General features: G+C 39.8%; 1 protein-coding gene across 1 annotated transcript in view; it reads left to right on the top strand.

The window, feature by feature from the left end:
- The window catches only part of LOC132194260 (disks large 1 tumor suppressor protein-like), a gene marked incomplete at its 3' end in the record, with an annotated part of 31,481 nt that extends 18,720 nt beyond the window's left edge, over window positions 1-12,761 (top strand). The window contains exon 4 of the mRNA XM_059615429.1: window positions 12,634-12,761. Coding sequence (XP_059471412.1) covers window positions 12,634-12,761 — 128 coding nt within the window. The remainder of the gene's footprint in view (window positions 1-12,633) is intronic.
- Between the last annotated feature and the right edge of the window lie 244 nt (window positions 12,762-13,005).

Here is a 13,005-nt window from a genome sequence, read left to right as displayed (position 1 = left end):
GTCGGTCGAATTGGCCCGTCTCATGCAAATCTGCCGGCTTCCATTTTGCATGCATCAAACGCCGCTGCGAATTCCATTAATTAATTACGCGAAACTGTTTTGTGTTTCGAGATTCTCGCTGGCGTCTGTTTATTTTTTTGCTGTTCGAATGTCGTCAGTGGCGCAGCAAATGGCGCTTCTTTTTGCAATAAACGAGCCTTAATGTTTGCCTCGACGTGTATTTTTTTCCCTCCGTTTAATGCTCGCCGCGATATGATTGACACGGAGAGCATTAAAGTTGGCAGCGGTGGTGCGAAAAAAATATGAAGCCGTTAAAGGGGCTCTCTTCGAACGGAAGGAAAATCTCTCGCATACGCGCCCGCGCGCTCGCTTCGCGGCTTCATTATGTGTATTTGCTTTTTTTACACACACACGAAGGTGCACCTCTCTATTGGCGCCGCAATCTGGGCCTTCCTGAATTAACGACGCCACTTTGGTGCTCTGCACTTTTCGGGTCACCGCGCTCGGCTCGTGTTTCATCCGCAATGGCTCGAGCTGTGTGTTTTATTGGTTGTCATCATAAAAGAGCGGCGCCGCCCGTTCGCTCGCTTGCTCTCGCGCCGGTTCTGATTTATTAATTGCAGCTGTAAAAATGCCGTTTTGCGGCTTTAAACAAACAGAGTTGGCTCTGAAAAAAGCCGCTGGACTTCATTGACCTGCAATCAGTAAGAACTGTGATCAACCTGTTTTATTTAAAATTCTGATTTTTCTAAAAAAATTTAAAACGATTCAAAAATTAGAGCGACAAACTCTAAATTATCTATTTATATTAGATATTATAATAATAAAAATAAGTTATTAAAACCCAGCGAATCTTGTTGCAAAGAATTTTTTCTTCATTTTTTTCGTTGCAACATTGTTTGCTGGTTTCAATTTTTCAAGAAACCCACTTCGAGTGTTGGCATTCAGTTTTTTTATGATCATTAATTTTCTTCATTTATTCCAAAATTTGGGAGGAGGGTTAAAACGTATTAAAATTTAAAAAGGGTGTACTAATAAAGCAAAGCCGATATGAAATCCTAAAATTTAAAATTTTGAACAGAAGATTTAGATAATTCTATGAGGGTTATTAAAAATTATCAATATGAATATTTAAAAAAATTAAAATTTAACAATTATTTTAAATATTAAACTTGATATTTTTAAATAGTTTACTATCTTCAACGAAAAATTCAAAAGAATTGACAAACATCACATTATAAATTTTTTTTTGCTTTTCAAATGACATAAGAATGCTGTTAAATTCACGCTTTGCAACTGAACATTTTCTTTATGAATAGGTTGCAAGAATGATTTAAATTTTTTCCATCTTTCGTTATTATTTTCATAGTTAATAAAGTCTGCACGACAAGTAATTCGCTCATGATGCACTGGATTGTTTGACGAAAATGAAATTTTCAATTCTTATTTCAGCGTAAATTAACAACTTTCAGTGAGCCAAAAATGACATCCAACCAACCATTGCAATAGAATTAAAGGCGCATGTATATGTATTATTTATTTATTTCACATTTAGGTCAGGATATACATTTGATATAAAAGAGCACTAAAATTGCAGTCGGAAATTGAACTCCATAACCCATAACAGCAAATTATTTAACCTTTTCCTCCCTGTAAATCGCGTACTTCCTTTTGATATTACTTCTGTATCGCGAGAAAAAGAACCTCTTTTCTGCACTTCGTACACGGAAATTCGTCCCGTATAAAGGCTCAAGGATATGGAAAAATACAGTCATAAAATCCATCTTAACGTTCTGTAGAGTCGAGATCCAGCCCGGCTTTACCACTTGAACTGAGATTTTCAGTTCTTTTCGCTCGAGCCGTCTCTCAAATCCTTCGATTCGGAACGACCGAGATTGAAATTTAGCAAACACATTCATCGCACAGACGTGAGCCAACAAGCCGCAGGGCGGCCGAGAATTATTCCATCCAAGCGATAAAAATCCGCTCTTAGGATTCTCCGGCGGGAAAGTGGAGCTCGCTCGACGCTTAATAATTCACGCCGCTGTCAAAGCGATAGGTTTGGCTAGGCAATAAATTATTTTCCCTCTCCATATCTGGGGGGCATTATATAAATATGATGTATATCCGCCAGGGTAATAGATTCTGCATGCGCCGAGCAAAAACTATCTCCGTCTCTCCATCTTGGCGCTTTTTTCAGCTCATAACTCGTCATTGGCTCGATTTAAGGGCTGCCGCTTTTTGCGCAGCAGTTGCTCAATGTCAGCGAAATGATCTGCTGCGGAAAAAAATATATATCAAAGGCTGCTGCTGCGTCAAAGGAACAAAAATTGCGCCTCGCGTGGAAGCTAATCTAATTAGCTCGCCTTTTCCAATGCACCTCTTTCACCTAAAACTTTTCCGCAAACTTTGGGCGCGCAAACACGTCCATAGAGAGAGGGAAATTCGCCGTGCCTAATAAATTTTGTTTAAGATATTTCGCCGGAGTTGCCAGGCTCCCTTTTTGGCATTCCGCTTCGTCAAAGCCGCTAAAATTCATTACAAAGCGGATAAATTTGCGGTCGTGTGTAAATATCGCGGGGACAGGTGTTGAATAAAATTAACCTCAGCTGCTGAGCGCGCAACTTTTTCTCACAAAACTTGCTGGGAATAATCGGACTTTTTCCGCAATGAATAAATTGCCCAGCAGAACAAAAAGTATTTTTATGAAAAAGTGATAATCGATGCCTCATTCCTGCCGGTCCAGGGAATGAAAGGAAGGAAAACTTCTCCAATCACCAGGTTCTCCGAATAAAAAGAACCAAACTTTTCTCCCCTTTCTTTCCAGGAATAAAATAATTTACTTTTTTCTTGCAAACGCATAATGCAAATTCTTTCCGCAAGAGAAGAAAAAGAATTGGTTTTTCCTTTGAAGAAAAAAAACACCGGTTTCGTATTTCACCCAATCGATTTTGCACTCAGCCAGCGTGTCGTTAATTTTACTCATCGCCCCTCTCTTTATTTACCCTCGTGTTGCGAGGGCAGGTGTTCAAAGTGGCCAAAGAGAGTCGTGCATTCCAATGAAAAAGTTTACTGCGCTTATTTTCGCTCTCGCCAATCTCCCCAAAGAGCCCTTGCAGCCTCTTCTCTGCGGAGAGATTTAATTCCAAGTCCAAATTAAATTAAAAAAGCGGTGGAGGAGTTCGTTCGATTTTCGGTGCGCGGCGTTGGCGGATCGCAATTTCCTGTGCGTGTTCTAAACCTGACCGAAAACGAACGCTCGTTCTTGATTAAATTGCTCGGCATTTATGAGAGATTTTTGCCGGCAACCCAGCCATGAAATTGCAAGTGTGCGCCCTGCCGTCGGCTCGTGTGTTGTGCGGCAGAAATTTGCAAGACCCTTCGCTCCTAATGCTGTACACATTAACGCCGCCGGGTTTCCAACGCGTATCTGCATCGCGGCGACCGTCGCCGAGGTAACCGATTTCGCCCTGTAAATTTTGCGACACTGCGCTGTCGGGTCTGCGATAGCACCGTAATATACTAGGCTCGTCTGCCTGAATTATTACATTACGGCTCACGTTAGCTGCGTCCTTAATCATTGCCGAAACCCTTGTTCATGTGATTTTTAGGGTCGGGCTTGAAAACTTTGCTCCTATAGCTTGCTGCTTGATCTCGTGTTTCTTTGAAGGCTCAGTAACGTTTTTACTTCAAATTATTACATAAATCTTTTAAAATAATTTATAGCCTTGCAAAGTTATATTGATCATGTTTTTTTTTTTCAAAGTTCAAATAGAGATGAATTTTAATCTCCTATATTTAAGATTTTAAATTATTTCTTTTTGGATGTTGAATATTTTCCTTTGCATGGTTAATAATATATAAAGTGAATTATTCATCTTTGAATTTAAAACTCTTTTTTTTATATTTATCAATTCTATTTTGATTTGGTTCTTATAATATCTAAAAAATCTACCAAATATGAAAATCTTCCATTTGAATGTTTAATTTCAGAAAGAAATGATCTGCGATTTTAAGCTGAAAGTTGTTTTTTATCTCGTTTTTGAGCTTTTGAATTCCCCAAAAAAATTATATATTCCAATTAAATCACCGGCAGCTATGGTCACTGGAAGCAAAGAAAAACAAATGGGATGCAATCTGGTAGACACTATTAAATATGAAATTTAAAATGATTTTCATTTAGTTAAATTGAGTAAAAAAAAATCCTAAAAGAAATTGAAGTGAACTCTATGAAAGAAATTTCTGTTTAAATTCCTACAAAATATTATGTGTTTCATACCGCCAAAAAATTGCATATTTTTATTATTTAAAATTTAAACTTTTAATCAGCAAAATTATAACAATTTATATCATTTTTTTAATTAGATTAATATGAATTTAAATAAGAGTTTGGGGTTTTCACAAAAACTTGAGCCAGCTTAATGTTAAATCTAACCAAATCCTCCCTTGGGGATTAAAACAAAATTCAAGTCCCTTATGCAAATTCCAACGGCAGAACCCAAGCGTGTGAAAATCCACCCGAATCTTTCATTTTTCGCGTGCGTGCACTTTTTGTGTTTGAGCAACAGTGTCAGAATTGCGAGAGGCTGCACGGGCAGCACTTTTGTATTTGCTCTGCACGTGGAAAGCACTGCGCGTTTTCGCTTCTTGCGGTCCGACCACAATAACCGATGGCAAACACGCTTTGTTTGCCAGCCAAGCCTGTCTGTCTCCCTTGTCGTTCGCTCGCTCGTCCGGCAAGCAAGGACGACACAAGCCCCACTCATGCAAATGTAATTAATTCGCGTCTGCCAAATTAAATTTGTCCTTCCTTGCTTGATTTTCTTTGTCCAGCGCGTGCGTGCGTGTTTTTGCGTTGTGTGCGCTGCTAATTAATTAGCCTGCTGCCGGCAGTGATAATTAACTTTTTAATTGCGCTGCACTGACTGACTGAGCCGACCGGTGCACCCCTTTCTGCCTCGCTCGGTGCGTGGATTACGGCGGCTTGTGCCTATAGCGCTGGTAATTAATTGAGAGAGAACCAACCATTTCATCATTTTGCTCATAGCAGAGGCACAATTTGCATAAATTGAGTTATTGGTCCCATGTAATTATAAATTATTCACTGATTACGAAAGAGATTTCTCCTATTAAAGTAAATATTTGTTCTGATAACATGTTCTTGGCTTTTTGAAAACAAATTTAATAAATTCGTTGAGTATTTCATGCTTATATTTATTTATTCGCTTTCAATCGCCTTTATAATTTTGTTAATTGCATGCGCAGTGTAAAATTTTTCAGCTCGTCCTGCTAATGAGATAATTATATTCAGTAGCAAAAGCGTGGTAAATCAAAATAAATTTACGTTCATTTGACACACTGGTTTTTGTGTGTGTGTAATGTTGCTAAAAAAAAATGTAGCGCATTTGTTTCATTGTTATCAATTCCCATGATGGAATATGGTATTTTATTCCGCTCATAAGCCGGGTGTTGAATTTCAGAGACCGGAAAGCGGCAATCCCATAAGACCAGTTTTCCTTGAATATCCAGAATAATGCTTAAGCTAAAATCTTCTGGGAATATTATTATTAGAACTCTTGGTTCTGAGAATGAATATTTTGTTGACAGGATCTTCTGCGGAAGATCGCATTATTTTCCACTTGGTTGAGAATCAAAAGTGACTTTTAGGCAAAGAAATAATTAATAAAAATCTTGCTAATGTATATGTCTAAATTAATTTTACATTCCCAATCTTTTTTGAACTAAAAAAATTATACCCTATTAGTATGTTTTAAAAAATGGGAGCATCAAATTTAAACATGAATTAATTAATTCATTGGAGTTTAAAAAGTTTTGAATAAAAACTGTAAAACAAAATTTTCTTTCACCTTTCTCTAGTTTAATTTCACGTTTAATCTTTTTAAAATAAAAATTCTTTACTCGCTTGCCTCTCAGAAATATGAGATGTTTGATCGAGCGTCACGTTCGATTGTAATCAAGAGAGATTTATTTTCCAATCTGGCAATCGTTCAACCTTCCTTTCCGCAGACCAAAGTTCTATTGTTCTAGTTAAGGCAGGCACAAACAGAATGCCAAATGGAATGTCATGGAGCACCGCCGCCGCCGGCCCAAATAATAAATGATGACACTCCTGTGTCTGTGTGTTTACGTACCTGCTGAGACGTGCGCGTCTTTGTACTTTGTCCTAAAATTACGAATTTATGTTCCATTTAAGAGTCGGCAGCGTCTGTCAGCTATCAAAACACGCATCCTCCAGTAAGCTGCTTTGAATAAATGAGGGAAAGCCACAAGTATTGTCAAGAATACAAAAAAGGTTGAAGCATATACATGTTTCCCTGGATTTTGAATTCCGGCAAAAATGAGCCTCTTTAAAGGGGCGTCCGCTTTAATTTCGCCGGTTTTCATAAATCATTGTGCAGGTAGAGAGATAGAGTTGTATGCCATGTGTCAGAATCTCATGGCGCATGATGAAGCAGCTGCGAACGCTCCCAACTGAGTGCGGTGCATTTGTAATGGACCAGTCGGCTGAAATTTATAAATTCCACCCCACCAACATACTCTGTGGCACTCGAAAATGAAGTTTTCCCTTTGTGGGCCGGCAGACGTGTACATTTGGCAGCAGGGCTTTTCCTGCCGCAAGAGGAGTTTATCAGAAAAGGTAACCCAAGCCCTAAGTCAGCAGCCATGATTATTTAAGGAAGCGCTCTCTGGCTAGGCTTTGCGAAAACCGGAGACGCCATCAAGGAAATTGGATGTCGCGCGGCCCTGGAGGTAATTTGGCCCGCAGGTTTCCGCAGATATGAAAATGGAGGGTGGGATTAGCATTATTTTTTTTTTCGTGTTATCCCAAAGGTGTGGGTTGCCATCCGAAGATTATATCTTTGCCGACCGTCTCTTCTCCGCTTAATGGTGTGAAATTCTATCTGTGTGTGTGTATATTTCCAAGGGCGTTACAGTGGCGGAGAGATTGAGAAAGTTTCCTCGGCTGGAGGCGTCCAATGGAGCAGAACGGAATGGCCGTGAAAACCATCACAGCGCTTTCGCACGTGCCGTTCTGCTGAAATAGTAACTCGGCCAAAATGTTTATGCTCTGTAAAAACCTGACCATTATATATACTTCTCATTGGAAATTCCGTGCCACGAGGAATGCTTTGAATTTGAAACAAAGTATTTGCACTTTCTCTTTTTTTCCCAGTCATTCGGCGAAATTGCTATCCCGACCGCACTCGTAACGGTTGGACGAGCCCGATGAAAATTTAACAGAAATGAAGAAATTCCACAATTTTTTTTCATCTCTTTTGAGCTCCACTTCACCTCAATTTGGCACCTCCTCCACCGCCAACTCCTCCACTCGAAAGCTTTCTGCTTAATAATTTCCCCAACCGATCTTTCTGGCTGGAAAAATGCTGTAGTCGTTTCTATCCCACCTCCAGGCTGCGAGGCCCCTCGTTCTTTGATCCGGCAACAAAATCCGTTCGCCCCCGGCTGTTGTTTCGGCCGGGGTTACGAGACCAGAAACATCAAACTATTGCATTTTATTGCCCAGGCATAGAGATCGCGGAAGATTGAGTTTTTCGTGCATATCAAGCGTTGCTGCATGTTTGATCGAGCAGAATTTTACGACCAGCAGGAAATTGGGAAAAAGGAAATACCGCCTGAAAACAAACAGTTGGTGAATTGTTACATCGCGGCGTGTTTGCCAACATTAATGCAAATTTGCAAGTTCAATAAGCCCTGCAGCCGCAATCCTGTAATCGGGTCCTGCATGTCGGTCCATTTGGGCGTGTAACAGGAAATGAAGTCGAGTGGAAGCCCAAGTGCCCCAATTACTTAACGAAGCCGGCTTGGTGCAAATTAATATGCCCACCCCCACTTCCAATCGGCCCGGCCGAATTTTAATGAGCGTCAGTCAAATTGCACGGCGGAACGAGTACTATTTACAGAGCCAGCCAGCCAGCCAATGTCAATCCGCGACGTTTGCTTTTCATTGGAAATTCCCGAGCTACTCGCACGTGTAATTTCCCGTGCCTGAATAATTCACGGCGTATTTCAATATATGTGCCGGGGCGCTCGGGGAAAAACTCGATTCGCGCCAGACGCTTCCTTTGTGGTCGGAACTTCTTCTTATCTGGCGAATCAATTGAATTTCCTGGGCTGCACTAATCAAAATTCTGGGCCACGCCTCGGCGACTTGCAAGAGCGGCTGCTTCTTCCTATTTCTCGAGAATTCCCACTTTCGGCTCGCAATTTAATGTGCGCCCGCTGATTTTCTTTGCCACGCGTGACGTGCGCTTCCGCTCTGCTTTCTGAGAGGCTGCGAATTCAATTTCTTTTGAAACGCGAAAATTAGCTTTTTTTTCGAGGAAATACATTTCACAGTTAATTATGCATGATCAAAGAGCCCGGCCTGTTGCAAAAAATGGTGAACCAATATTGATCGGGGCTGAAAAAGCCTGGCGTTGTTTAAATTGAATAGCTTGCGCTAGGGTTATAAATTTTCCAATACCAAACAACGACGCCGGTAAACGAGTGTTTTGGCACCCAAGCCTCGCCGGATCCGTTTAACTAACTAACGCAGCTTGGGCCCACATGCAATACAAAGTAGCTGTGCGTATGTTTGTTCGCAAAGCTCCTACAGAAAGCCAGCGTATGCAGCCGTCTTGAGCGCCGTGCCGTGCCGGCTGCCTAAATCAGCTGAGTTGTTTCAAAGTGCTGGGCGAGCAAAATTTGATGCTTGAAAAGAGAGCGAGGCTGAACAAATTTGTTAACTAATTGAAGGCAAAGGGGAAATTGGTAAGATAAATTTGCTTACGAATTAATACTGTGTCAAAGAAAATCATATTGAAATTGAATTTAAAAGAAATTAATGTATGAAAAGAAATTAATAATAATTAATGTAAAGAAGTTGGATCTCAAGCGGGCGTTCATGAAAGTGACATAAAACGGGCTTTTTTAAATTTTATAACCAAATAAATATTTTGCCCAGAAATTTCTTTATTTTAAATAAATTATTTTCAACAATTGAACATAAACAATGTATTTGCAACAATTTAGAAAATTAACAACAGCAATATACATATATATAATTCAATTTGTAAGTTGAGGCAGTAAAAATAAAAATTAAATAAGTATAAAGTTTAAGAAGTGCAATGGACACTACAGGAGATGATCATGAATGGGAAAACGTCCTCCAAAATCAACAAGAATAAGCCCACTTTTTCACTTCATAATAATTATTATTATTCTTGATAATATTCTTCGCAAATATTTTTTGCATTGTTCCTATATATTTATTAAATAACCTTTGAAATGTAAATGAAATTCATTCAATTTATTCTATTGAATAAATACTAGGTAGGTTTTTTTACCTTCTCCCCCTTTTTAAATGAATATCTTGCAATCGAAAATTGAATTCAGAATTAAAAGCGGTAAATAAAGGCAGCACTCAAAGTTTGTTTTAAGTTCTGGCTGCGTAATTAGCTTTCGTACCGAAAGACGCAATTGACTTCTAAAGTAGCCGCAGAATTTCTTGAAAAGTGACGGTAGCGACTTTTGGTTTCGCTTTTCTCAAAAGGCACCTTTGAGTGCTGCTCGCATGAAACCGAATCCAAGTGGGCGCGCCACTCGAGAGGCACGAAATTTGACACACGCTGATGAAACACCTGATTTTGAGAGAGTAGCAAACGAAAGAGGCCCGAAAGCAGAAAACGCAGAACGCCGTCGCGTCGACGAGCAGGCACTCGTGGTCATTAATTTGAAGAAGCAGGCTGAGGCGAATTCTAGCGGCGTGTCACGTCTCGCACCGTAATTTATTTAGGCCATTTGCGGCGGCTGGATCGAGTTGAACAAAGGCTCGCCTCGCCTAGCAATCATATTGCGACCGCATAATCCGACCCTCCCTTTGATCCGACGAGAAGCGTCCTCGGTTCGATACCCGCGAGCTAGGCCTATTATTTACTCGCACGCCAAAGCTGTTCTATGGAAAAAAAAGTTTAATTAGAGCTGTGTGTGGGGAATTGATGGGAGACCGAAGAGGCCGTGAGAATCGTCCGGACGTTGATGGAGCGGCTGAGCGAATTATTACCGCTGTTTTTGGCTTTCCGTGTCTTTTACCCTCTGATGTGGTGCGCAAAAAGAATTCGCCGCCGCTCGCGTTGCAAAAGCAATTTGCGCTTTGATCAGCTTGGCTGAAAGGCTTTTACGGCCTTTCCGTTCAACGTCCGATCGCGTTTAATTAAATTTTATTACGTTATATTTCAGTGCGAGCGCCGCGTTTAAAATATCAAAGGAACATCAGCAAAGCCGCTTACGATAGAGATAAAATTTAATCCTCATTAGCCAACGGGAAAAATCATAAAAACCAATCTTTAAAATTCCAGATCAAATCCATAAATTCAGAATGCAAAATTAATTTTTAAAATCTCGTCAGCAGACAATTTAATAAATGATTACTCTCTTTGAAGTCACATCAACAAAAGAAAAATGAAAATAAATTGGAGAATCAATTAGTTCAAATTAATTTGCTTTGCCTTTCCTTATAATAACCAACTTTTGCAAACCACACAAATGAAGTTTTTTTTATCAATTTTGTCAAAGCCTCGGAATCCGCACAACAATAGCAATGATGATATTTTGTGAATGTTGTTAACTACCACCTTCAATCTATATCTAAATTTGTTGTGCTTGGTTGAAGTCAACCGTTCAAATTCCAATTTATAAGTATTAGATAATGGTACAAAGTCTTTTTTCCACTTTATAGTTCAAAACAACCAAAAGATTGAATAATCTTTGAATTTGTTTTAATATAGGAAAATAAATATCTTTTTAAATATGACAGCCGTTGGTCAATTTTTGAAAATAATTTCACTAAAATTAATTGAGCAAATATTTCTAAGCAATTGACCCAATGAAAGATTGGAATGGCCAATTAATAAATGAACAATGCAAACACTGGCGATTCGCAGATAACGTTGTTTGCAAATAACTAATGTTTGCGCAGTGCGATCCGCCATAATTTGGCGGAAGAAAATAATGAAAGTTCGCAGTAAACGCGTGCGTCGGACGAAATGTGAAATTAATATTTGTGCTTTGTGAGTGCCCGCGCGCTGTGGTGGAGAGCAAAGGCCTCGATTATTATTCGCCCGGACTCGTTCTGCGGCCGGGTTCAATTATTTCGCATCGCGCACATAAATATCTCGCGCATTGCAACGCTTCTCTCTCTCTCTCCCGTGCCCTTTGAACCCTTTGTTTTGCACCGAGCGGCGGCGCACAGAGTTCTGCAGGCCCTTTGCAAACGCCACAGAGACCAGTCGCTGCTCTTTTGCATTTCACTCGAGCACCGCCCCCGTTTGCAATAAATAAACACACAAGTGCACTTTTGCATGCCTGCGAAAAGCAGGTCTTTTATATCGCTGCCCCTGTGAAAACGCACTTAGCTAGGCAGGAATGTCGGAAAGATCGGTACGAAGCATTTTATTAGGTCGTAAATCCGCGCGCAAATTGCTGAAATATATTTCATTTTTGCTCCTCTCTCGTTCTTTTTTGCATTACCAGTTGCCACTGCAGTGCGTATTTCGAGCAGACTCCTCATTTCTTCTGCCCCACGAAATTTAAGCTCCCTCAGATTATCCTCTTTTTCTTCTTTTCTTACTGCGAGGGGATTTGCGAGTCTGCTGCCGTTTGAACTGGTCTAATTTATAAGGTTCATTGTTGCGGCTGGATCCAATTTTTTCTCTAAGAAAGGAGATTTGCACACTGCTGCGGAGATGAAAATCGGTCAAGTTTCAAATAATCTGATCCACATCACAATTCAACCTTAAAATAGCCCAGATTAATTGTGTGGTTCTTTTAAAATCTTCTCTGGAATCTAAAATCATGCTTTTTCCACTAAAGAAAATATGAAATGTTATTGATATTCTCTAATATTTATTTTTAAATGTATTGTATGTGGTTCTTTTTTTAATTTCATAAAATATTAAGATTATTTCCATAGATTGCATAGATTGTTTTTATTCATTAAAGACTGAAAAAAAATCAGAAACAAAATAATTAAAGGTTTTTTTGAAGGAATATTAATAAAACTGAATAAAACTATTCAAGGGTGAGATTTTTTTGTATTCAAAAATAAAATTATTTGCTCATTTTATACGTCCTTACTATTCCTTATCAATTTTGTCTTCAAATTTCCTTTTTTATTTGAAATAAAAAATTTAAATATATAAATGCTGCCCTTTCAATTGGAATTCAAGATTCATTGAACAAAACCAGAAGTTGTTTTGGAGCTGAATGAAAAATTCAAGTGCCTCTGGAGTGATTGCAATGGGCAGGTCCACAAATAAACAAAATTACCCCTATCTTTGTCAGCTCGTGCATAATAAATGTCTCGTTGGATAAAACGCAAGGAGCGTGAAGCGGTAGCAGAATTTCTCATCCCACGCCGCGATTTTCCCTCGAGACGCACACCGAGAAAGCTTTCTTTTTTCTTTCCTCGGCTTGTTTTCGTTCACGCAGCCTCTGATGATTTTTCCCCTCGCCGTTTCGGTGCCGCGGATTTGGCCAAGTTCATTTTTCAGCGCCGACGTTTACTCTGAAAAACGCTAACCATTCATCACAATTCCTTTACTTTTGTTGCAGATATACAAGAATTTTACGAGCTCACGCTGCTCGACGACACCAAATCCATTCAACAGAAGACTGCAGAAACCATCCGCATCGCCAACAAATGGGAGGCGACGGACGGACTCGGACAGCCCCCTTACGAGGTGAGTGCGTCTTGCTCATTTGCATAGGAATCGCGTTAACCCCCTTCCGAATCGGCTCAAGGTTTATCCTTTGTCTTCCTCCGCTTGAGCCGCACAATCGAGAACGGGATTTGTATTTGTCTGCAGGAAACGACAAAAAATTATACCTTTTTCGCGGGGAAATTTTGAGACTTTTATCCCACTTTGGCAAGGGGCGAGAAGTTTTGCAGAATCAACGTCAGCCGAAAGCTTTTAAGCGAAATGT

Source organism: Neocloeon triangulifer, unplaced genomic scaffold (genome assembly GCF_031216515.1).
Source record: "Neocloeon triangulifer isolate White Clay Creek 2 clone unplaced genomic scaffold, ASM3121651v1 ptg000006l, whole genome shotgun sequence".
Lineage (NCBI taxonomy): Eukaryota > Metazoa > Arthropoda > Insecta > Ephemeroptera > Baetidae > Neocloeon > Neocloeon triangulifer.
The sequence above is the reverse complement of the archived record's forward strand: the minus strand, read 5'-3'. Positions and strand labels throughout refer to the sequence as shown.